Below are 24,278 nucleotides of genomic sequence, written 5' to 3' on the forward strand. Positions count from 1 at the left end.
CTGCTTCTGGACAGACCCTCAGCTGAAAGGGTCTGCAGGCACTGCAGAACAAAACCCTTCCGGTTACAGCAGGGCCGTACATGGCCCCTGGGGATCCTTTTGCCTTAGGCTGAGAGCTGGAAAATGCCTTTCTTAACTCATAACCACAAATTTGGCACCTTCAGCACCCAAGGGGTGCTCGGCCGCAGCGGTGCAGAGAGGTGGTGCTGGGTGCAAACACACCCGCCAGCTTCAGCTTTGCCTCTTGAAGCTCGACAGCAGCACCTTCCCTGCGGTGATGTTGTGGTGGCTTAACCACAGTCAGCAGCTAAGTACCACACAGCTGCTCAGTCACTCTCCCCTCACCCTCCCTGGTGGGGTGGGGAGGAGAATCAGGAAAAGGTAAAACTCATAGGTTGAGATAATAACAGTTTAATAATTGAAATAAAGTAAAAATAGTAGTAATAACAACAACGGTAATAATAATAATGAAGAGTGGAGAGGGAGAAGAATAAAACCCAAAGGAAAAAAACGAAGTGATGCACAATACAGGTGCTCACCCCCCACTGACCGATGCCCAGCCAGTCTCTGAGCAGCGGTCGGCACCTCCCGACCAGTTTATATACTGAGTGTAATGTTCTTTGGTATGGAATACTCCTTTGGCTAGTCTGGGTGAGCTGTCCTGGCCACGCTCCCTCCTGGCATGTTGAGCACCTGCTCACTGGCAGAGCTTGGGAAACTGGAAAAGTCCGTGATTTGAAGCAAGCACTACTCAGCAACAACTAAACCATCAGCGTGTTATCAACATTATTCTCATACTACATCCAAAATGCAGCACTGTACCAGCTACTAAGAAGAAAATTAACTCTATCCCAGCTGAAACCAGGACAGATGTCAAGGCCACTTGCTAATCTGCCCAACTTACGTCAGGACATTACCTTGCCCATGTACTCTGGTGTGCCCATATCACTGTGCACCACGAGCCACATCCAAGCCTCCACCACATGCAAGCGCATGGGCGCAGTGTGCTGGGGTCTCCCTGTTTGTAATGGGGTGAGGCTGATCCCTACTGCAGCGTGGCCACAGTGACCTGCAGTTCCCTGTAAAGCCCTGTGAGATCCTCCTGTGGAAGATGTCCTCACGGCACGACACATGCAGCACATGTGGTGTACCTCCCTGGTCACAGCAAGATTGATTGTGTTGGCATCACCCTGGGTGTGATGCCCACCAGACTGCCATTTGGACCTGCTGTGGAGAGGTGTCCACTCCACGTCCCCAGCCCTGTTGGCTCTGACATGGTGGTGGGCTGGCTGACCAGTGTTGTCACTGGCAATGATCTTGCAGGGGGTGAGGTGGGGAGGTGGGGGTGGCTCTGCCAAGAGGCTTGTGTCCTTCAGCAGAGCCAGCAACATTTTGCCTGTCAGTTCCTGTCTCTCAGGAACTGGAAAATCTGGGACCGTGATGAGACCATAGTTCTCAGCACAGGGGCAGAAGGGACTTCAGACAGGGTCATCCTACACCTAAAGCCAACTCTGCCTGGGTACTCCAGCTGCAGCCACGCCCTGAGCAGGGACCAATCTGGATACAGATCATGTAGGTAATTTTTGCCTCCCTAGCTTTTTAATGAAGAAAAAATGTGTCCCACTGGTGGCTGGAAAGGAGACCTGGGTTGTCTCCTTGCGCGTCTCCAGGGCAGGGACATGAAGGGATGAGGCTCCCTCTGCTGGGTTTTCCTGCAGAAGTGAGGCACAGAAATCATCCCTGCAGAGATGCGTGTGATCAGTGGTGCTGCTTCACCTCGTTCATCATGAGGCTTATTTAAAGCCTGAAAAACTCTTCCAGGTCCACAGCAAGCCAAGAACCTGGCGACTGCTGTTGCTGCCTGGGTTTCATGCTGAAAGAGCTCTTTCTTGGGATGCAAGCCATTTAGCCACTGCTGTTGCTATCCCTGCTTTGCTGTGGAGAACAAACTGTCCGTTGCAGCTCCACCCAAGACACGGAGGGAGAGGATCCAGCCGCACCACGCTCTCTGCTCCATACAAAAGCTCAGCTCCACACAGAAACATGTCAAACACATCACTTGGGTTTGTCAGCCTTGTTAGAGCTGTTACACTCACTCCTCTGAAAAATCATTGTAACATGTTTTTATTGTGTCTTCAAAGCGGAAGTCAAACAAGATGCAAACTGCGATGGTTGAAGTCAGAATTAGTTCTGAGAACAAAACATCCCCCAAGCGCTCGGGTACCTGCCCATCCCACCAGAAACATGCCAAAGGAAACGGGCCAAAGGAGCTTTTTCGAAATTACATATACCTTCCCCCCCCGCTTCCTTATATAACCCATGATGATATATTGGGTTTACATGGTTTTGGTAGCAGGGGGCTGCAGAGGTGGCTTCTGTGAGCTGCTGCCCCCATGCTGGTCAAAGCCAGCTCCAAAACAGACCCACTGCTGACCAAAGCTGAGCCCATCAGCGACACCGCCAGCACCTCTGTGGGGACACATGTGAGAAAGGTGCACGACAGCAGCTGTGCGAGAGGAGTGGGAGTAGATGGGGGCGGCGGCCCTGCAGCCCCGGGCCGGGGCAGGAGGGGCAGGGGGGTCTCGGCGCCGCAGCAGCCGCTCCCCGGCGGCCCATGGGGAGCCACGGCGGGGCGGGCTGAGCCCCGCGGGGGCGCACAGCGGGGCGCGGGGTGCGCTGCGGAGCGGCTCGCCGGGAGGGACGGGGGTGAGCCGGTTCCCTGAGCGGGCAGCCAGTTAATCCCACGCAACCGAGTCACCCCCGAGGAGGGAACAGCCGGGAGCGCGCAGGAGGGAGCAGGGGAGCCGCTGTCGAGGAGCTTTTGCCGGCCCGTGCGTTACATTCGCCCCGGAGAGCTTCGTTCCCTGCCCGCGGGGCTGCGGCGGCAAAGCGGCCAAACGGACCGGTGTGTGCGTGCGGCTGCCGCTGCCCCCGGGACGTTCCTGCCGGGCACGGCCCGCCTCGGCTGGGGCGCGGTGTACCGGGGCGCCCCGCCCCGTCCCCGACAGCGGCCCTGCGGGGACCCCGGCGCAGCGGCCGGTGCCGGTGGGGAGCGGAGGCGCGGCCCCTCACCGCTTCATGCCCTGGGAGCCCAGCCCTCCGCCGCTGCCGGCCCGGGACGCGGCGCCCAGGCGGAGGCACCGGCCAGAGGTAACAACGCGCCGGGGGACGCCGCGGCCGGGGCGGCGGGCTGAGGGAGCGCGCGAGGGCTGCCCACGCAGACCGCCCCTTCCCGCCGCCGGCGGCGCGCGGCCCGGCAGCCAGCAGCCCAGCGGGGGTGACAGACACCGAGCGGGGCGACAGACACCGAGCCGGGCGACGTGGAGGCGGCCCCACGGTGCCCGCGCCCGGCGCGCCGGGGGTCAGGGGGAGGCGCCTGCGCCGGCCGGGCCCGCGCTCCCCTCCCCCTCCCCAGGGCGGGTCGGCGCTGGCGGCTCGGATTGGCCGGCGGGGGAGGCACGTCACTGCCGCCTGCCGCGCGGGGCGGGTGCGCGGCGGCGCGGGGATGCCGGGGCGAGAGGCGGAGGTAGGGGTGGGCTGAGGGGTGCCGCTGAGGGGAGCCCGGGGGCGGCGGCCGGGAGCGGGGCGGCTGGGGGCTGGCTGCGACTCCGGCTCTCCCCCACCGTGTCCCGCGGCTGCTGGGGAGGCGGGCCCCGGGGCAGCCTGAGGGGCGTGGGGCGCGCGGGTCGTGCCCCGTAGCGGTAGGCCCGGGCTCGGTGCAGGGGGCCGGGGGTCGTAACGGGTTTGGTGAGGGGCCGGGCAGCCGGCGGCGGAGGGCAGCCGTGTGCAGCTCGCTGCGTGCTCGCCGAAGCGCGCCGTGCTGCAGGAATCTCTGCCGTGCTTCTGCGCCAAGTGGCGTGGAAACTCGTTCGTCATTTAACAAAGCACCGCTAATGTTTAAAAACAAAACCAAAAAGACCAACAAAACCGTTCCACCGTGCTGTGTGGTTTGTGCCTCCTGCTTTATCGCTTGAGAAGTGCAGGAGGTGGCAGCCGGCGCGGCCTTGGCTGAGCAGGCCGTGCGGTGCCTTGGGTGTCTTTGGGGCAGGTTTGGCGGCAGGTAGTCTCCAGGAGAGCCCTGCTAGTGCCCGTGGCGGGGCAGGTGGGACGGGAGCACTCGTTTCCTTTGACATTGCAAATGGTTACCAGATGGCTGCTAATAAATTTGATGTTCAGAAAACACTTTCTAACCACCTAATTGCAAAGAGATTCTGAACAATCTCCCAGCAAAGCCAGAGGGACCAAAATCGGCAAATAAAACTTGATCAGGCTCTGAAAATGTCTGGAAAAGTTTTCTGTGCCCTGAGCAGTAGTCCTTAGTGTCTGGGGTCAGCTTGTCTTCCTTTCCTGTAACATGCGACATACCAGCTGCTGTATTTCCTCTTGTGCCATTCTTAATTAAATGGCCATTTAAAGTCCTCTTTTTCCTCTTCCAGATGCATCCAGTCCTAAAGGCCTTTGTGTGTGGTTCCATCAGTGGGACTTGCTCCACGCTCCTCTTCCAACCCCTTGACCTGCTGAAAACCCGCCTGCAAACTCTGCAGCCTGCTGTGAATGGGTGAGAGACTGGGGATGTGTATGCATGGGCGGTGTGGAGGTGCTGCACTATAGGCTTCTGCCTGATTTGCAGGCTGGGGCTTGGAGTTCAGAGTTGTAATTTGGATACCAAAATATATAATTCGGATTCTGAAATAGGAGATGTGTTTTTATAGCGTGGAGAAGGATTGATATTTTGCTCCAGAAGAGAGAAAATGGCTGTTCTTGTGAACACTGCTTTAATAACATGCAACTTAAGCATTTGTCTGTACTCATCTGAGACTGGTGCTTGCTGGAGTGGCTGCTGTGCAGTTTCATGGGGTGTCCTCTGCCTGAAAAATCCTGTGTAGTGGTGGAGTAACTTTTCCATGTGTTCAACTGCTCTGGTTTGCTCAGTGTAGTCAACCATGACATCTGCTGCTGCTAAAAAAGGGAGTGAGCAACTAAAAGTGCTAATGAAAGAGGCTTCTAACATGTGCTGCAGTGATGGGAAAGCAGAAGGTGATGCGGAAGCCCTGGAAAGTCACCTAGCATGGTGGGTTGACCTTGGCTGGATGCCATGTGCCCACCAAGCCGCTCTCTCATTCCTCTCCTCATCAGAACAGGGGGAGAAAATAAGATGGGGAAAAAAAATTGTGGGTCGAGATAAAGGCATCTTAATGAAACAGCAGCAAATAACTTGGCATGCGTAAGCGGAGGAAAACCAAAAGATGTTATTCTCTACTTCCCATCAGCAGGCAATGTTTGGCTACTTCCTGCGAAGCAGGGCTTCAGTATGTGAAGCAGTTGCTCCAGAAGTCAAAACATTGTAAATAACAAACACCCCCCACCTTCCTCCTCCTTTCTCTTAGCTTTTATATCTGAACAGACATTACATGGTATGGAATATCCTGTTGGTCGCTTTGGGTCAGCTGTCCTAGCTGTGTCCCCTCCCAAAATCTTGCTCACCACCAACCTACTGGAGAGACATCCTTGATGCTGTGTGAGCACTGATCAGCAGTAGTCAAAACACTGGTGTGTTATCGCCACCTTTCTAGGTACCGATACAAGCACAGCACTGAGAGGGGTGCTATGGGGCTCAGCCAGACCCCATACACCAAGAAGAGCAGGCTGAGTCGAGAAAGAATACTTCAGAGGTGCTGGGGTAATGCACAGAGATATTAGTGAAAGGGGATGGTCGTCGAGTACATCTGCCAGAGAGCGGGAGCAGGTCATCTCTTCAGTTACTGTCTTGTCTTCCTTTCAGGCCTGGTCGTGCTGGGATGGTAACGCTGCTCTTCAGGGTTGTTCGTACTGAGAGTCTTCTGGGGCTCTGGAAAGGTGTCTCTCCAGTAAGTGGCTGTTTTAACCCTGACTTCTAAAAATAAGTAGATAAATAAACCTATTGTTTATTAATAACTATGGCTGCTTGGATTTAAATAGCCAACTCTTGTACAATTGTTAATGAAACCATGTGATTTAGATTAAGTCCTATTTTAAGGAGTTAATGTTGTGAATTCCACTGATTTGGTCATGGCAGTCCCTGTGGCTTTCCAGTCCTGAGCAGCTGAACACTTTAATACTTTTGCAAATGTGGTGTGGCTGCTGCACCAACTTAATTTTGTTTTGGAATGTCTTGTTCCTAGAAAACTGCCATTGAGGAATGCGTTAAATCCTGGCATCATTTGAATCGATGGTCTCTCAGGGCTGTATATGATTTCTACCTTGTCTTTGCTCAGCACATTAGCTTTAGTGATTTATTTATTTTGCTTGTTTTCTACAAAGCTTCCTTTCAAGTTTAGTAGTCTCTGAAATGTTCTGCAGTGCATTTTGTCTTATATATGCTTTTTCTTTCTTCATCTGCCTCTGTTTCTTTTGAAGTCCTTTGCAAGATGTATTCCTGGGGTTGGGATTTACTTCAGCACTTTGTACATGATGAAGCAAAAGTTTCTAGTGGACCGTTCACCCACGGCCCTGGAGTCTGTCTTTCTGGGTGCCACTGCCCGCGCAGTTTCTGGGATTTGCATGTTGCCAGTGACTGTAGTGAAGACCCGATACGAGGTGAGTATGACTTTCTAATTAGTTCCTTGTTAATGATGTCACATGCCTTCCTCGTGATGAAAAATAAATTCTTCTGTCTGGAGAAGGTTTCTGACACTTGCGTACAGCCAGGGACGTGGTCCTGATTTCATCCAGGTTCATGCATTGTGCAGGAAATATCATGCACTAATATTTAGGCAAGAAGTATAAGGTGAAACAGAATTCATCCTGAGATTTTTAAGTTTGTTGTATGCAACGTTTGTGTAGCATCTTTCATATTTTACCTTTCTGAAGGACTGTATTAAAGGCTGATGTAGGTGAAACTCGCTTTTTGCCTTGAGCTGTTCTCTGTGCTGTCATCTTGGGCATCACATTGGGCATGCTACCGTTTCTTTGCACGCTATGGCCTCAGGGTATGTGTAGGGCGGCTTTGTCTGTGCCTGGCACATGGGTGACTGACTGTTGTCTACCCTTGCAGAGTGGGAGATTTGGCTATGGGAGTGTATATGGAGCTCTGAAGAGTATCTATCAGACGGAAGGGACTCGTGGCATGTTCAGCGGGCTCACAGCAACACTGCTGCGGGACGCACCCTTCTCTGGCATCTACCTGATGTTCTACACACAGACCAAAAAACTCGTGCCTCAGGGTAAGGCTGAACATCAGAGGCGGTAATCGAAGACTGTTTCTCTTCTCACATCTTGCCCTGCAATTGACTGCCTGCATGCTCTGCTTCTTGCCTTCTACCTCAGTAGTTAAATTAGTCTCTTTTAAAAAAAGTCTTTGTAGGGCTTTATGTGGGACATTGACATTTTCCTGTGGAAAACTGTAGACCTATAGCTCAGGTCAGTGTAGAAATGGAAATTGGTCCTAAATTGATTAATTGTCTTCATGAAGACTGATGCATAAGGTGGATTAGTGACCAGCTGAAAGAGAGGATGTCTTCAGCAGTGCTTTCTGCTGCTGGCTGTCTTGTATACTGATCAGCTTCCCCTAAACCAGCACTTCTCTGATCTTAGAACTGGCACAGGCAACACTTGCACAGTCTTTCCTTTTCTGAGTTCCTGTCAAATTCAGTTCACCAGCAAGTGAGGCTTTTTATAAGTGCTAACTTTTGACTAATAGCCGCTTTTTCCCTTGAAAGGTTTCTTACCCTGCATGGGTTTTAACTTCTTCTAGGCTTCGATGTTGATTTAATAATTCAGTAGCTTTTCACTTTGTCACACAGCGTGAATGTTCCTGGCCTGTTTTGTGTCTAAGTGTCCCTTTGCTCTCTTGCAGACCAGCTGGATCCGATGCTCATGCCCTTGCTGAATTTTGGCTGTGGGATCTTTGCGGGAATCTTGGCCTCACTAGCAACGCAGCCTGCTGATGTCGTCAAAACACACATGCAGCTATCGCCCCAAAAGTACCACAGGACAAGCCAGGCCATTGCCTTCATCTACAAGGTGAGGTGAATCCTTTCTAATACATGCAATCACAGCCTTACTTCAGATTTCCTTGCCCGAACAAAGCACAGCTATGCTAAGAAAGTTGTTGCCTTTTAAAGGAGGTGATCAAATGTGACTGCTTGATACGCTCTTGCAGTCAAGCTAATCAGTGTCAGCATTTTCAGAAGCTGAAGTGGGTCATGCTGTGGGAGAGTAAGGCTGAATCTCTTGTCACTGTGCAGACCTGTTCAGTAGTAACTGGGAAGTACTTTGGTTGATGGTCTGAAAGCAGTTGGAAGCTTCAGTCCATTCCTTGCTTTTCCTGGTAATCAGAGGGGCCATTGTCATTACTCAGATGTGTTTCTGGCTCCTCTTGAATGGATTACAAGGCAGTGAACTTGCTCCCTGATTGTTCTTGCCATTCCTTGGTCCTCTGTTCTCACAAAATTACGGATGATGGGGAGTTGGAGAGCGAGCTCAGAGTACTGGAGCACAAAGGTGGGCATATTCCAGCAAGCGCCTCTCCACACAGACCTGTATCGTGTTTCAGGCTGGTGAATGATTTTACTTGAGTTTTGTCTGGTGCATATTGATTCTTACACTGGTAGTGATGGAAAGTGCTTAGCTTATTTCATCTTAACTTCATTTCAGTTTAGTATGTAGGGGCTTGGAGGGGCTGTGCTTACAGGTGTTGCTGCCTCTGGTTTGTCAGCGTAGGTGCATCTGTGATGACCACTAATGAGGCAAAGGGTTTCTTTAGTATATGCTGTGAAATGCCAGTTTCAGATACAAACCAGCTACAAAACAATTGCCCTTTGGACACTAAAAAAGAAATAAATGCCCAGATCGGTATCCCACAAATGGGATGGAGAATGTACTCAAAGCCCTTCTTTCTCTTCCGGCCCTCAGAAGGGCAGATCTTGTCAGGTTTGCTTCGTTTCCATATTGAAATCTATTCCTAAACAGGAATCTGTTTATTTATGCATGGATTTTTTTGTGCATGGTACATTTTTCTCAAATCAGAATGATTTTTTTACTTCAGTACTTACAAATTTCAGTTTTTACAGAATAGCTTAAGTGACTTTTGTAAACAACAAAGGTCTTTACAAAGGGCATGTTCCTGAAGTGTCTTGAAACTGTTACATCCTCGCCTTCTCTTTGTTGGGCTTGAGTGTGGCTTTCTCCATCCATTGTCCCCATCCTGGCATTCTCTTCTGCACTCACTGCTCTTCCTGCTTTCTTGGGTAGCCCTGCAATTGCGCAGTACTACAGGTTCTTCCTAAACATTAAATGCTATTTAAGCCTAGATCTTTCAGAAACTGATCTGGGTCTGAGCTGAAATATATCCTGTGTTGTTCCATGTAATAGATGATGAGAAATTAAAACAGTAGAGGCAGAATGTGATGGACTTCTGTTTATCTCCTGTTGCAGGACTTTGGGTTGGTTGGCTTTTTCCGAGGTGGTGTGCCCCGTGCCCTCAGGCGCACTCTGATGGCAGCAATGGCATGGACGGTGTATGAACAGATGATGGAAAAAATGGGCTTGAAATCCTGACTGGCTTGCACAAGAAATGACCAGCTTCACTCCTTTTCCTGCTTGCTGTGATCAACTGGCACTAGGAGGTTCCCAGTTCCACAGAGGAATAAGCCTTGCTCAGGCAGGAGGAAAAAAGCCTTTCTGCGACAGGGAATTAGGCCTTTCGGCAAGTAGAGGAAAGGAGGGATTGGATCTTTGCATCATTTGATCAATGCATTCCAGAAGGACTGCACTTGCAGACTGCCACGGGAAATGCCAGGGTTTCCACAGACTGGTAACAACGATGCTAAGAAGCCCCTTTTTTAAAATAGTGCTGTGCTCACCACCTTTATGCAATGAGACATTGCTGAGCAAATGTATTCAAGAAAAACAGTGATTGCAGAACTGCCAGCCTGTTCCTTGCTGGTCTGGCTAGGAAAGCTGCAAGGACCCACTGTGTGATGTAGATCCTCCTCCTTCATATGCTTTGTTCTTACAGGGGAACGTTGCAGACCACAGTGGGAGGCTGGATGTGTCTCTTAATGCTTATATTGCAGGAGTGGGTGGCAGAGAAATTGAAGTACTGAAGGAAAGCTAGGAACACAGTCTCTGTCATCAGCTTTGTACTGTGCATGATAGCAGAGAAGGTAACTGGAATCTCCTTGCTGTGTCATGTGTTACTATGTAATTGAGCATCTTAACACTCTTGAAACGTGCTTCTGCCTCCACAGCACTGTTTGCACAGGAATTAAGAAGCATAAGGCACTTTAGAGTTGATTGCTACCAAAGTTCTACTTGTTCTCTGAAAAACATTTTACCTGCTGGTCTGACTATATCAGGAACATTCGAGTTCTCAAGGTTGTTTGGTTTGGTTTTCTAATTCTGTTGTACTAAAGCGTTATTTGCTCTCTATTATTCATTTGTTAATCCCTCATCAACAGCCTCAGTGTGAGCTTGTCCTTAGATGTAGCTTTTAGGGTCATAGCTCGTACATAATGTATAAATGTATAATGGAAGCAGATACAGATACACTTCAAATTTCCCTTAAAAGCTGCTGCTGATCACATGTGGTGTATCTTTGGATTTGGAAAGACAAGACTGCTCTTTTCTGTAAGTTTTCTCCAAAGTTTAAGACCTGTGAGTGTTCGGTTGGGGACTTGTATTCTCTTTGGGCTCCACACAGATCCTTCACAGTGTCTTGGCTGATCATTTTCTCTTAGCAGGTAGTCTGTATTGCAGAATTCCTGAGTTTAGGCTTAAAGATAAATACACTTTTTTCATCCACTGTGCCTTCTTCCTCATTCCTACTCTGTTACACAGACCTCATAGCATGTGCTGTCCAAACTTAGGTACAGCCTGCTCCCCTCTTCACTTGTGCCTCTGTAGTGGCTGGCTGGGTCGGGACTTGCAGCTCTGTCGGCGTTGCCACAAAAGCTGGTTGTGGAAATGTACATCCTGTTCTGTAGCGTGCCTTGCAGAAAACATAGCTTTGGCTTTTATTTTTTAAGTATCTAGGGATATTGCAGTTCACTTTAGAAAAAGAGCAGATGTCTCTAAATATGAAGACATGACACTGTAGCTTATGAGCAACCAGTACTACCTACCTGTGGCTCATAAAACTTAGAGTATAATCTGCAGAATCACTGCCTACCCTGGCAACCGCCTGAACACAAGAGTAGAGGGGATGTGGGTTGTAAAAGATGTTCTGTACCAGATTCCAACTCCAAGAAGGTTTGATAACCGATGAGAGAGTTAAGTCTGAGTAAAATGTAAGGGAACAGGGTTGGAGGCTTGGAAGGTGCTGCCTGTTTTTAGCTTCAGCCCGTTTGTGAGGGGAGATGGGCACTACACAGTGCGGGAGTCTCCAAGAATGGTGGTTGAAGGTCCCAGGTGCACATAGAGCACTGTATCAAATCATTCCACGTTGTGACTGACAAGCTGTTAGATTCCCTCTGCTGCTTCTCACTATGAGGCATGTGGACTCATGATTTGCCAAATCCTAAACATGAAGAACTGTTCCTTTTGCTGCCCCTCCTACCCTTAGTGACCTGAACTCATGCGAGAATGAAACAGTGGTAACTGCACATCCTGCTGTTTGATATCCTAAGCACTACTAGCACAGAGAGCTGGAGAACCAAGTCTAGGGGTGCTGACCTGACAGAGTAAGGTGGCAGTTACATGACTTAAATTCAGGCTTACCAGTACCATGTTGGTTTGATCCCATGCATAGGGGAAATAAGACAAATGAGTTATCTGGGGCTTGCTTAGTCTGGTGTGTGAGCTGGATATGTTGATCATCCTGGGCTATGGCAGTCAAGGGCTGTGTATGGTGACACCTGCAAAGTGCTTCATGAATGTTTTAGTTCCTGATTTAGCAATGGCAAAGCAGTGTGCAACTTGTGCGGACAGAAACTTAGGCTTTTAAAAATGAGGCAAGCAAAGAATGTCAGGTGGTAAATCTTGACTTGAGTAATGTCCTTATCAGAAACCTGAAATGCAGGAACACTTCAGTGGCTTTTATGCGCTATGCTCCTGCCTGGTCAAGTAACAAAGGAGGAACTACAGAATTTATTCTGGTGTGCTGGTGTTTTAAAGTCTATTGGTGGGGTTTTTTTGTTTTGTTTTATATCTGGATTCAGGCATAAAGCAGTATTAACTTTTCCTTTGGGAAAGTCCTTTGCAGTAGAGTGAAAAAGTGTATGCTTTTGACTTGTGAATTAGCCTAGGCTCCTTTGAATTTAAGAAATAGAGAATCTAAACTGCACTGTGTTTTATCAACCCTTGGTGCTGCAAATCCAAAAACCTCTCTGTATGTGAGCTGGGCAGAGTGAGTTTTGTGGTGCAATTCTGTTGTTTGTTTTTCTTTTATTATTTCTATTTCTCTTGTCAGGTGTCATATATGGGGGAAGGGAAAGCCTGAAGTTCTGTTTCACTGTCTGCTGAAAGCTGTATCACATAGGCAGGCATAAGACTCTTCTCAGCTGTGATCCTTACCATCCTTCACCCTTTTCCCCTTTTCAAAAACATTCTGTTTCTAAAGTGATTTATTGAAGTTACTTCTTGATAGCTATAGCAAGTCAAGAAGTGTGCAGGCTTGAAGTTTAGATATATTGCCCTTGAGGCTGTATGCTTCTAATTAACAACAGATGGTCACTGTACAACCTAAATGCAAAGTAAATTAAAGATCTGGACACAGCTGCTTAATCACCTACCTGCATCATGCTGGCAATCCAACACTACCGATCCTATCAGATTATCATCTTCAAAGCCATTTTAGCTTAGATTCCAGAGAAGATGGTGCAGTCCCTTCTGTATATGGCAGGGTTGCAATCAGTTCCCTCTCAGAATGACCTCTGTCGCTGGCAATACGGTTAGCGAATGTGCATTCTCTCTGCTTGCCCCTGCAGCTGTGGTGTAAGAACACAACTGGTTAACACGTTGAGGCAGGCAGTATTTGAGTTGTAAGACCACAAGAGAAATAGTCTGATTATTTATGATTTTAGAAATTTCATGTTTCTTTTTTTCCTGTGCTGATGATTTCCACCCTGTACTGTTTAAACAGAACTGGAGCTTTGGAACATTAAATAGGTTTGAGTATTTTGAGTGTTTATGTGTCTATATAAAATATTTATTTAAGAAGGTGTATTCTATGTTTCTATTAAAAACTGGTTGCCAAAATGAACCTTGTCATCTCTTCAGTGTTTCTTGGAAAAAAAGCAACCCCCCCTGAACCAATCAAACCTGCAAGGGATGGGAGAGAATAGAGGCTAAAGAGAGCAGATGAAGTTTCCCAAGAGAACAGGACTGTTGGATGAGTTCAGAGCCCATACAAGGCAATGCATATTCTCTTTTTCTATGGGGTATAATGTACACAGGCTGTGCTAGTACAACCTAAATCAGCTTTACTTAAATGGAAAAAACATGTAGCAGTGGAGAATCTTGCCTTTTTCACAGCTTCCTCTGCCTGCTGTGGTAAAGCCTGATGGAAATCGAATCTCCATACTAGCTCATGAAATATCTGCCTTTAGGACAGTGGGGTTTGAGCACTCTGGGGTGAGGCTTTAATCTCCTGCCAACCAAGTCAGTTGGCAGTCTCATCTCAGCAGGGGACCAGAAATTGTGCCTGGGACGTGATCCTCTGCTGCAAGGCGCAGTGCAAGGTGACGCAGGGTTGCTGGGATCTCCTCTTGCTGTCACAGCGTGGTCCTGGGATCCAGCAGCAGGCAGGTTGTGCTAAGCAAAACATTGTTGCTGTTACAGAGATGTACGCCTTCCAAAGATGAAGGTCCCAAACCTCTTCAACTTTCAGATGTTGCCTGTATGATACATTCTTACATGAAGCAGTTTTCAGTGTGTAACAGACTTGCCAGGCAGTCCTGGTGTGCAGCCTTGCGCCAGCTGGACCTGAGCTGCTTGTGCAGGTACCTGATAGCAAGTTAGGCCGGCAGTAGTGCCTGCTCTTTCATGCAGGGCTCCCCAGAGCTCTCCTCCTGCCTTGGAGAACCACTTCTGGTGTAGAGGGTGTTTCTGCTTGTACTGCTGACAGCTGCCTAGCTGTGATAAGAGATAGCAGACAAGCTCCCTAGCTACTACTCTTGGGTAGTGGAGGGTGGGAAAGTTGGCACAGTTTAAAGGTACTGTCCTTGTAATAAAACATTGAATTATGGATTTTCCTTTCACCTAAAAATGGCAAACGCTTTGCTTGCCTTTTTGATTTTGATACATTATGTCATGCATAATCAGTGACACCAGAACTGAGCAGAAAGTATTTCTCATCTCACACATGTTATGTATGTGCACTTTTGCAAACTCAGTGTGGAGTCCTTGAATATGCTTATCCCTTCTGGCATTGCTTCTGGCTTCATAGTATCAAGCTGGTTTTCCACATTGCACTCTCTTTTATTGTCACTATAAAATGCTTTGGGAGATTTTATTGTAATGCATTAAAGAATTTCAGTAAAAATGACAAAAAAAAACCAACAGTAAGAGGTTAAAATAAGACCTCCATAGATTTTGTATTAGGCAATTCTAGCTTTGTAGAACTAGAAACAAGAAGGGAATAAATTTGCCAGAATTTGTTGTCCCAAAACATGAAAGAATACCAAACCTTTAAAACACAAGCCAAGATGGGATTGACAAAGAAGCACGGTATTGTGCAGCTTCACTGGAGATGTGTCGATCTCCATGGGTTCCTTTTTGTCTTCTGGAGGGTCCAGCTCCAGGGGTGCCATGTCATCTCTTGGACAACACCTGTTGGCACATTTGGTGGGGAAGATATTGCCCAAACACCTTTCTGCCTGAGCTGCTTTCCAAGAGGCACTGTCCAATCCATTCATCACGGGACCTGTCCTGGCAGCCGAGGACACCTCCACAGCAGCCCAGTAGTGCTGTCCCACCACTGCGGGGGTCCTGTTACAGCCCCTACTCAGAGGCTTCTCTTGGGCTGGCTGTCAGTAGGATCCTCTCTCTGGGGCTTTGTGACCAGGAACCTGCTCAAGGTTCTCAATGCACCATCCAAAGGCTGGCAGCAACTCCGTGATGCTTCTCCCTGCACTTGCCTGCCCCAAGTCTCCTTGGTGCTGCGGGAGGACCAGTGGCTGACAGCCCCTTTCTGTGGGTTTGCTCCCACGTGTCATTCTGCTTCCCACGGAGAAAGGCTGCTCTTTGCGGCCAGGGGCTGCCCTCCCCTAATGCATTCTGGGCTCCGTCCTGGAGACCCTACGCAGGGTTTGCTCCAGGATGGCACTGCCTGGCTGGCACTGACTGAAGAGTCAAAACCAGCCCAAAGAAGAACGGCGCAGCTATTGCCTTGTCTGCCCGAGTTACTGAACACCTTTGTTCCCCATGTCTGCTGCTCTCCACAACTGCAGGCCAGCCTGTGATGGGAATGGCTAAATCTGTGTTTCGCTGGTTATCATCAGTGACTGGTAATAGTGTGCACGAAAGAAGTAGCAACATCTCTGCCCTTCACGTTCAAGCTGTTTCTGTTTAGTACCAGCTTCAATATCTTTGTCATTGGATGAGGTGACTAAACTGCAAGAAGTTTCTCTTGAGACAAGGAATATTTTGAATGTAGCACAACTTGTAAAAAGCAATGGCTGCTCTGCATATAATTGTGTAACAAAGTTCAGTTTGAACAGTGACAGGAGGGACATCGTCCAAAACACATTGTAAGATAGATACGCTGCTACCTGAGGGACTTGTCCATTAGTTGACAGATTTATTTTGAAGTGTCTCAGCACCCAGTTAAAATATAAACCCAACTTTCAGGTTGCTTAAGAAAATAATTAGAAAAACTGTACTGTCAAGCTTTAGCACACCTCTTGCAAGCCCTCTCACCAGCTGTGGAGCTCACGGTTTACCAGAAAAGGCCCAAACTGTAACAACAAGAAATAAGTATTGGAGATTCCGGAAGGGCCTGGAACGCTTACCGGCGGCGCTTCTTCGGCATTATATTTACTGCAGTACTCGTTACCGAGCTTAAAGTGTTACGTTCAAATACACTTCCAATGCAGTTGGGTTTTGGTTATGCAGAAGAGCTCCTCACACTAAATCCACCGCCCACACTACGGTAACACCAACCCTGACCTGCCCCTCCAGGTGACAGGCACGCGGCGCTGCCGTGGGGAGATGGCGCTGCAGTGGGTCAGGCCCTGCCAGGGGGCGGCCGGCCCCACGGCCCCGCACCGCTGTCCGTGTCCCGGTCCCACGGCCCCCACCGCTGTCCGTGTCCCGGCCGTGTCCCGGCTGAGGGCTAGCTCACCTCCCTGCTGGCTGGGTTTCCTTTTACCTGCCTTTGTCGCCGCCACGTGGCAAATGCGTGAATTACACTCTCGCGGAATACCCTACGCCGGCCCTGGCCACCCGCTGACCGTGCTCAGCCAGCCGGCACGGATCCGCGCCAGAGCCAGCTCCTCGCTTGCGGGTTGAAGTTTTGTGGGAGTGACGGGAAGCGGCTGCTCGCCAAAGTCAGGTCTCGTTTTACAAGAAGTGAGAAACATACGTGCGGTGACGTGGTAACCTGCTACTTGAATAACCTCCTCCAGACAAACCCTGCGCGAGGAGCCTGGGGAGACACCGCCTGAAGCCGAAGCCGAAGCCGAAGCCGAAGCCGAAGCCGAAGCCGAAGCCGAAGCCGAAGCCGAAGCCGAAGCCGAAGCCGAAGCCGAAGCCGAAGCCGAAGCCGAAGCCGAAGCCGAAGCCCCGCCTTCCCCGCGGCTCCCCATTGGCCGGCGAGGCTATATATAGACGTCAGGCGGAAGTGCCCTCCCTTTCCGCTCCGCGCCTGCCGCGGCCTTCACACGGCGTTGTCAGCGTGAGTGCGGCCGCGGGGGCGGCGGGGTGCGGGTGCCCCTCGGCGCTGACGGCGCGCCTGTGCGCGGGCCTGTGCGTGGCCCTGCGGGGTGCCGGCGGCCGGAGCTGGCCGAGCCGCGGGACAGGCCCGAGGCCTGCCGGCTGGGCGGGGGGGTAGGCGGCCGGCGCGGCCAAGATGGCGGCTGGGGCTCCCGGCGGGTGCGTTGGCCGGGCCCTCGTGGGGCGGGCGGGCGGGCGTGGGAGGCCCCGCGTGGCTGAGCCGGGTGCCTGTGCCCGCAGGTTCCCTGTCGTTGCTTCCAAAGGGAAACCCCACAATGTCCGGAGGCCTCGATGTCCTGCAGATGAAAGAGGAGGATGTCCTCAAATTCCTTGCTGCCGGGACCCACCTGGGAGGCACCAACCTTGACTTCCAGATGGAGCAGTATATTTACAAAAGGAAAAGCGATGGTAAACCCGTGGGATGGGTGGCCCTGGATGGGCAGCTGGGATTTTGTGGGCATAGCAGAGGAAAGCAGAAAAGTCATAATGCTTGAGCTCTCTAGCAGTTTCTCCATGGCCAGAAAGGTGCAGACATCTTTACTGAATGTATCATAGACACACAGAATGGCCAGGGCTGGAAAGGGACCTCTGGAGGTCATGCAGTCCAACACCCCCCCCACCCCGCTGAAGCAGGTTCTCCTAGAGCAGGCTGCACAGAATCACGCCCAGGCGGGTTCTGAATGTCAACCTCTCTGGGCAGCCTGTGCCAGGGCTCTGTCACCCTCAGAGTGCAGAGGGTTTTGCTCACATTCAGAAGGAGCTGCCTGTGTTGCAGTTTGTGCCCGTTGCCCCTTTGCTGTCGCTGGGCAGCACTGAAAAGAGCCCGGCCCCGTCCTCTTGACACCTGCCCCTAAGATATTTGTATGCATCAGTAGGATCCCCCGTCAGTCCTCTCCTCCAGGCTGAACAGGCCCAGCTCCCTCAGCCTTTCCTCACTGGGGAGATGCTCCAATCCCCTCATCCTCTTTGTAGCCCTCCACTGGACCCTCTCCAGTAGTTCCCTGTCTCTCTGGAACTGGTGAGCCCAGCACTGGACACAGCACCCCAGATGTGGCCTCACCAGGGCAGGGCAGAGGGGGAGGATCCCCTCCCTCGACCTGCTGGCCGTGCTCCTGATGCAGCCCAGGACCCCGTTGGCCACAGGGCTCGCTGCTGGCCCATGGGCAACCTGCCATCCACCAGCACTCGCAGGTCCTTCTCTGCAGGGCTGCCCTCTGGCAAGTCTGTCCCAGCCTGCACTGGTGTGTGGGCTTGTTCCTCCCCAGGTGCAGGACCCTACATTTGCCTTTATTGATCTTCATTAGCTTCTTCTCCACCCAGCTCCAGCCTGTCCAGGTCTCACTGAATGGCAGCGCAGCCTCTGGTGAATCAGCCCCTCCTCCCAGTTCTGTATCACCCGCAAACTTGCTGAGGGCACACTCCATCCCTTCATCCAGGTCACTGATGAGTCAAGTTGACCAGGACTGGACCCAGTACTGACCCCTGGGGAACACCATTAGCTACAGGCCCCCAGCTGGACTCCGTGCCATTGATCACAACCCTCTGAGCTCTGCCATCAGCCAGCTCTCAGTCCACCTCGTTGTCCGCTCATCTAACCCGCACTTCCCTGAGCTTACCTATGAGGATATTATGGCAGACTGTGTCAGAATCCTCACTCTGAGATCAAGGTGGACGACATCCACCACTCTTCCCTCATCTACCCTGCCAGTCATTCCATCATGGAAGGCTATCAGGTTGGTCAGGCATGATTTCCCCTTAATGAATCCATACTGACTACTGATAACCTTTTCCTCCACGTGCTTTGAGATGACCTCCAGGATGAGCTGTTCAATCACCTTTCTAGGGATGGAGGTGAGGCTGACTGGCCTGTGGTTTCCTGGGTCGTGTTACTTGCAGAACTAGAACGAAACACAGATTTCAGAACGGGGTAGGACAATCACAGCTGGATTTGGGCAGTTCTAGTTCTTGGCTATAGTAACAGAATGGTTTTAATGTCTTAGTAGTGATTTCTGCAGCGTGTTTACATTGTTCTGCAATCTGAGCTGCACCCTATTAAAAGACAAGCTCATACCAGGCTCCGGTTCATGTTGATAGGTGCTGGAAATGTGCTACATTGAAACCATATGGGAGGATTTTCCTTGGAATAGCTTTCCACCAACTATAATTTTGTAGTAACTGCAGCCATGTGACAAGTTCAATGGCAAGAGTGCTATCCTGTTGTAGGATTTTTGCTGGTTGCTCTAAAGTTTTTTGTCACTAATAGGTATTTACATCATCAATCTGAAGAGAACCTGGGAAAAGCTTCTTCTGGCAGCCCGTGCCATTGTTGCCATTGAGAACCCAGCTGATGTGAGCGTCATTTCCTCCAGAAATACTGGACAGGTATGGACATTTGTTGGTTCTAAGGCCTGCAGTCCTGAGAGCACGATTCTTGCCATGCATTATTGTCTGCCAGTGGCAGCTTGATGCTAAAAAGGAGTAACATAAATTTTGATTCTGGAAACACTTTTTTGGAAGGATGTTTCTTGTGTTGCACTTGTAGCTTAGATCAGATCAGTTAAAATCCACTCCCCATTTCTCTAGTTTCAGGGTGTTTGATAACTTGTTTTTCTTTCATATCCTCCTTTGGGTACTTCCTGTAGGGCTTTCTGGCATATTAGTTGGCAGTCCCCTGGTGCCCCCCTAATTCTGTGAGTCACTGGGACTGCTTTTTTGGGGACAATAAGCACCTGATAAAAAAGTTTTCAAAGAAATCATTTGCTCTGTTACTGAGTACAGTATAGTAACTAGTATATTTTTAATTTTGTCTCTAGATTTTTAGCAAAAAACCCTCTGTCATAGAAGGGGACACAACCTTTAAACAAAACCAGTTAGCCACTGAAGTTTATCTGTGAGCTTAGTTTCTTTGGATTAATGCAGGTGGTGCCACAAATGTTCAGGGAGTTTGTGAATGACATGGGGTGGACTTCCAGAGGAAGAGCTTGGGTTCCTATGGATTTGACCTGCACACTGTTAAAGCTTGACGCTAAGGTCAGTTTCTGGCCAATGAGCTCTCAAGTGTCGGAAGTGTGCTACAGCAAACCGGATGGCAGGGTTTTCGATAACGCCAGGAGAGGAGCTCCCTCTGTGATTGGGGTTTGATAGTAGGCCCTGCCACATGCCTGAGAGGTTGAAAGCTGTTACAAGTGAGTAAGAACTGCCAACTGCATTTTTAATGGCTACAGCTTGTGTATATTTACTACTGAGCTTTTCCTGTAGTTCCTGAAGTTGTGCTGTTGGATAATGAAGGGATATAGAAATACTGGAAGAAAATTGGCTTTTCTTTTTTCATAAGCTGTTTTGTTCCCCTTTTCATGATTTGATGATGAGCATTTGGAGTATAGCTTGCAAATAACTTTGGGGGAAAAAAAGGCTATTTTCTGTATCCTTATGTCCTGCTTTGCTGGTGGATGTGGTCTAACTCGTGGTGTCGCTGTAGCTATTTTCAGAAACATGTTTGTCTCATTCTGAACACAGCTGGTGGTAAGCCCTGATTTCACAGGAATTGAAACAAATAGTTCAATTAATATTTGTGCATGTTCACTGACAGCATACCTGGGTGACTTAGTTGAAATGCAGTTCTCCTGCTTTACCTTTGCTGTGGTCTGTTTTGCAGCGTGCTGTTCTGAAGTTTGCTGCTGCCACTGGGGCTACTCCTATTGCTGGGCGTTTCACCCCTGGTACCTTCACAAATCAGATCCAAGCAGCTTTCCGTGAGCCACGACTCCTGGTTGTTACGGACCCCCGAGCTGATCATCAGCCACTGACAGAAGCATCTTATGTCAACATCCCCACCATTGCACTGTGCAACACCGACTCCCCCCTGCGCTATGTGGATATTGCTATTCCCTGCAACAATAAGGTAATGGCTTTGTTGTAGCATTCAAAGCTGCTTCTTCCAGAGCATGCCCTAGATTGCAAGATGAATGCTTTCTGCAGGGGAGGGTTAGCTTGTATCTCACATGTCTACCCGGGTGATAAGCTAATTAAGGCCCCTCACGAGCTAGCGGGCGGGTGGGGAGGAGGGGATGAACTGCACACAGTTGGAGCTTGGAGCTGAGGCCAGTTTCTGGCCGAGGAACTCTCAAGTGTAGGACGTGTGCTATAGTAACCTGGCAGGATTTCTTGCTGATGCCATGAGGGTCTTTGTGGCCCAATGAGTGGAGTTTGATAGTCATTCTTGCTACAGTTTTATAGAATAATAGAACGGATTGGGTTAGAAGGGACCGTAAAGATCATCTAGTTCCGACCCCTCTGCCGTGGGCAGAGACAACCAATATAAACAAAGGATGAAGTGAACCAGTGGAGAAACTGCTCTGAAACGTTGCCTTGCCAGAAACCACCTGAAAGGTAGAATCTAGGAAGGTAGGATACCGATCTTTGATTTTATATGGATATCATTCACCAAAGCCAACGTAAGCCAAATCTGAGCGCGTATGTAAGATTTGCTCATTTGGTCAAGTTTTCTATTCATTCTAGCATATGCGGTGAGCATGATCCCTGTCTTCTGGACAAGGTTCATGCGTGTGTGGTAGTGAGCAGTATGAAGCTCCATAGCAGGAGAATTGCTTCAGGCTGTGCTGTATACAGCAAATTCAGATGCCGGTGATGGAAGTGTGCTGCAGTTCCTGCAGAGACCTGAAAATGTCACCGGGAACTCCCAAAAGCCGCCCTTTCCTCAGTCCAAGTACATGAGTCTGGGCATTAGCAAGTAATGTCTTTCTCTTGCCAAGCAAGAACCTTGAATTGGGCGCAGATAAGTCTCTTTCAAAGAAAAAAAGTTTTGTCAGAGGTTTAACTTTACAGCAGATCTTGCTTTTCTCTGTCCCAGGGAGCCCATTCGGTGGGTCTGATGTGGTGGATGCTGGCTCGGGAGGTCCTGCGCATGCGTGGCACCATCTCCCGTGAGCACCCGTGGGAAGTCATGCCTGACTTGTACTTCTACAGGGATCCCGAGGAGGTAGGAGACCAGTGGCAGGAAGCGTGCCTCAGTGAGATGCCTTGCTTGTGCTCCTGCCCCGTGGTCCTGTGTGCCTGCTGTTGAGGACAGGTTTTGCCAATATACTGATTGCACTTCACGCTTACGGGTGGTGGTTGGTTAGTTGTATTGCCTGTTATGAGCTGGTGCCCGTTGTCAGGTACGTGAGGATGGTTAGGTGTCTCTGGGGGACTTAGGCTATGCTCTTCCATTGCAGATCGAAAAGGAGGAGCAGGCTGCTGCTGAGAAAGCAGTTACAAAGGAGGAGTTCCAGACCGAATGGACAGCCCCAGCTCCGGAATTCACTGCTCCACCTCAGCCCGAGGTTGCAGATTGGTCCGAGGGAGTGCAGGTCCCATCTGTGCCCATCCAGCAGTTCCCCACAGGTCAGTCTGGGGGTGCCTGTGGGTGTGTGGTAGCGGGTGGGAAGAGCCGGGGTGCACTGAGTGTTGCTGTCTTTGTAATTGCAGAGGACTGGAGTGCCCAGCCTGCCACTGAGGATTGGTCAGCAGCTCCCACGGCCCAGGCTACTGAGTGGGTTGGCACTGCCACGGAGTGGTCTTAACTTCAGCGCTGCTGTACTATGGGAGAAATAAAGACTGTTTTAATACATGCCGTGCTTGGTACTGCGTTTTTAAACTTGCTGGCAGTTGAAATACGTGGGTGGGATGGGGACAGCCCTCGGCTGAGGGTGGGAGGGTCGCTGCTGCTGCACCCTGCTCGGTGGAGGTGGTGCTGTGGGCTCCAGCCACGCTCCCCTGCCCTGCTGGTGGGTTACAGTGTGGGGCAGGGGCCCGTTTCCCACCTTCCCTGGTGGCTGGTGGGGGGCTGTCTGCAGGGGGTGTGGGCACGGTGGGGGGAGCTGGGCTGGCCCAAAAGGGGTTGTTTAATTGCCCCCACCCAGGGTTTCGGTGGTTGTGGGGCGAGGTGGGCTCATGTGGCCGGGTGCGGGTGGCAGCCTGGTGTGGGAGTTGCTGCCCTGGTGAAACACCAGTTCTAGCACCCCCATATACAGATTGCTTGCTAAAAAATACTGTGGTAATCCTCAGGAAAAATACAATTCACCTGCTTTAACGATCTTGAGGGTGTATTTCTGTGATTAATAGCGACAATGGGGAGGCAGATCCTTCACCAAGAGAAACCGGTTTTGTTTGTTGGAGGTGGAGACGTGTTTAAATTGGATCTCTTTTCCCACATTGCTGTGGTCTCAGTATTCTCCTTTTTCTACCTTCAGCCAAGCCGATCAACCTGTGAAGAATGTTTTCCCTTAGCACAGGCACTTGTTTGCTTTTACTGTAACAGTGCATATTAGCAATAAAAACCCTAAAGCAAGCTATGTATATTCTTGCACAAATCTGTCCAAAGGAAGCTTAACTTTTTTCTTGCTGTCTTTACCTATTAGATGCAAGGCAACTACTGGTTTTGTTAATAATGAACAGATTTTAGGAGGGAGGCATGTGAGCACTTCAGTGTTGGGCTTTGAGAGAGCCCTTCCCATTCCGTTTGTGTACTCTGCTCTTCGGATGTGTGTTTCGGGCACATCTGCGGGTCCTCTGCTTTCAGCACCCGGCTCCTTCCTGCCGCCTGGGGTCTGTCACTGCGTGCTGGGGCGGGGGGTGAGAGCCGGTTTGCGTGGGGACTCTGGTGGTAGATGGATCGGGGACAGCCTATACCGCAGCCGCTGATTCACTCCCCAGTGCTGAGATTGCCCAAAATAACTTGTTGCCCTGGTCTTCCTTTTCACCCTTCCACGCTGAAAGTTTCCAAACTCAGAAGAGCAGATGCTTACTCCTCTGTACTTTGAATCATTGCTATTGTTGTTTCACTGATGTCCCTTTTCTTTGTTTTGTAACCTCCTGCATGGGAATATGTTCCAGTTGGTGAGAATATAGCAATCATCAGCTTCTGTCTGGCTGGTGGTGCTATTTTAAATCGGTGATAGCTGCATCTGAGAACTTGCTACTGAAATATTTCTGGCACATTACTGAACCGTGGTTGTTTTCATCCAAGGATTTCCTAAATATCAGTTTGACTTTTGTGGTGTCTTTTTCCAGGACCAAGGACTGCCAGTGAGAGGTGGATCCACGCAGCCTGGGAAAAGAGGGTCAGGAGACAAGTCTCTGCGTGTGGATTCTGAATTACCTTTCTGGGGTAACTGGGGTGGGGTGGGAGAGCTCATTTGACTGGAGTCCTGCAGAGAGGATGAATAGCAGCCCTTTAGAAAAGGAGGCAGCTTTGACTGCAGCAGCAGAGGGCATATTGCAGGAAGGCTACAGGGGCACAGGGGAGGAGAGGACTCGGCACAGGAGGTAGAGGCAGCAACAGAGACGTAGCAGGGGTTCTTAACATCTGCCAAGAGCTTCCCCTGTGTCAAATACCTGGTGGATATGATCTATTGAGGCAGTGCAGA

At 50.1% G+C, this 24,278-nt stretch overlaps 3 protein-coding genes and 2 non-coding genes across 7 annotated transcripts; 4 read left to right on the top strand and 1 right to left on the bottom strand.

Moving 5' to 3' along the window:
• The first annotated feature begins 1,646 nt into the window (after positions 1–1,646).
• On the top strand, positions 1,647–13,180 carry SLC25A38 (solute carrier family 25 member 38). Of its 3 annotated transcripts, none has more exons than XM_055807058.1 (7): positions 1,647–3,150; positions 4,437–4,558; positions 5,783–5,867; positions 6,397–6,576; positions 7,034–7,202; positions 7,835–8,001; positions 9,415–13,180. In XM_055807058.1, the coding sequence occupies exons 1-7, from the start codon at positions 3,079–3,081 to the stop codon at positions 9,535–9,537; spliced, it is 918 nt and encodes a 305-aa protein (XP_055663033.1). In that variant the 5' UTR covers positions 1,647–3,078; the 3' UTR covers positions 9,538–13,180. The 3 variants fall into 3 exon arrangements, with proteins under 3 accessions (XP_055663033.1, XP_055663034.1, XP_055663035.1); XM_055807059.1 differs by lacking the exon at positions 1,647–3,150 and adding an exon at positions 3,445–3,526; XM_055807060.1 differs by lacking the exon at positions 1,647–3,150 and adding an exon at positions 3,622–3,701.
• On the bottom strand, positions 12,816–16,724 carry LOC129784648 (platelet binding protein GspB-like). The gene is made up of 2 exons (XM_055807062.1): positions 16,502–16,724; positions 12,816–12,905 (listed from the first exon to the last, which is right to left on the bottom strand). Exons 1-2 carry the CDS (start codon positions 16,722–16,724, stop codon positions 12,829–12,831), a joined length of 300 nt encoding a protein of 99 aa, XP_055663037.1. The 3' UTR covers positions 12,816–12,828.
• On the top strand, positions 16,681–22,480 carry RPSA (ribosomal protein SA). The gene is made up of 7 exons (XM_055807061.1): positions 16,681–16,813; positions 17,092–17,259; positions 19,115–19,233; positions 20,507–20,752; positions 21,722–21,850; positions 22,086–22,254; positions 22,339–22,480. The coding sequence occupies exons 2-7, from the start codon at positions 17,127–17,129 to the stop codon at positions 22,431–22,433; spliced, it is 891 nt and encodes a 296-aa protein (XP_055663036.1). The 5' UTR covers positions 16,681–16,813; positions 17,092–17,126; the 3' UTR covers positions 22,434–22,480.
• LOC114013531 (small nucleolar RNA SNORA62/SNORA6 family) lies at positions 19,853–20,012 on the top strand. Its single transcript, XR_003556569.1, has one exon. It is a non-coding gene; the product is annotated as a small nucleolar RNA SNORA62/SNORA6 family (small nucleolar RNA).
• Positions 20,923–21,081, top strand: LOC114013530 (small nucleolar RNA SNORA62/SNORA6 family). Its single transcript, XR_003556568.1, has one exon. It is a non-coding gene; the product is annotated as a small nucleolar RNA SNORA62/SNORA6 family (small nucleolar RNA).
• Positions 22,481–24,278: the final 1,798 nt, after the last annotated feature.

This window comes from Falco peregrinus, chromosome 5 (assembly GCF_023634155.1).
Source record: "Falco peregrinus isolate bFalPer1 chromosome 5, bFalPer1.pri, whole genome shotgun sequence".
NCBI lineage: Eukaryota > Metazoa > Chordata > Aves > Falconiformes > Falconidae > Falco > Falco peregrinus.

Coding starts and splice junctions, on each gene's coding strand:
- LOC129784648 (XM_055807062.1), bottom strand. CDS start 16,724: ATGGGGAGCCGCGGGGAAGGCGGGGCTTCGGCTTCGGCTTCGGCTTCG. Junction 12,906..16,501: donor AGGTTACCACGTCACCGCAC/GTATGTTTCTCA, acceptor CTTACACCACAG/CTGCAGGGGCAAGCAGAGAG.
- RPSA (XM_055807061.1), top strand. CDS start 17,127: ATGTCCGGAGGCCTCGATGTCCTGCAGATGAAAGAGGAGGATGTCCTC. Junction 21,851..22,085: donor TCTACAGGGATCCCGAGGAG/GTAGGAGACCAG, acceptor CTTCCATTGCAG/ATCGAAAAGGAGGAGCAGGC. Junction 22,255..22,338: donor CATCCAGCAGTTCCCCACAG/GTCAGTCTGGGG, acceptor TTGTAATTGCAG/AGGACTGGAGTGCCCAGCCT.
- SLC25A38 (XM_055807058.1), top strand. CDS start 3,079: ATGCCCTGGGAGCCCAGCCCTCCGCCGCTGCCGGCCCGGGACGCGGCG. Junction 3,151..4,436: donor GGCGGAGGCACCGGCCAGAG/GTAACAACGCGC, acceptor TTCCTCTTCCAG/ATGCATCCAGTCCTAAAGGC. Junction 4,559..5,782: donor CTGCAGCCTGCTGTGAATGG/GTGAGAGACTGG, acceptor TCTTCCTTTCAG/GCCTGGTCGTGCTGGGATGG.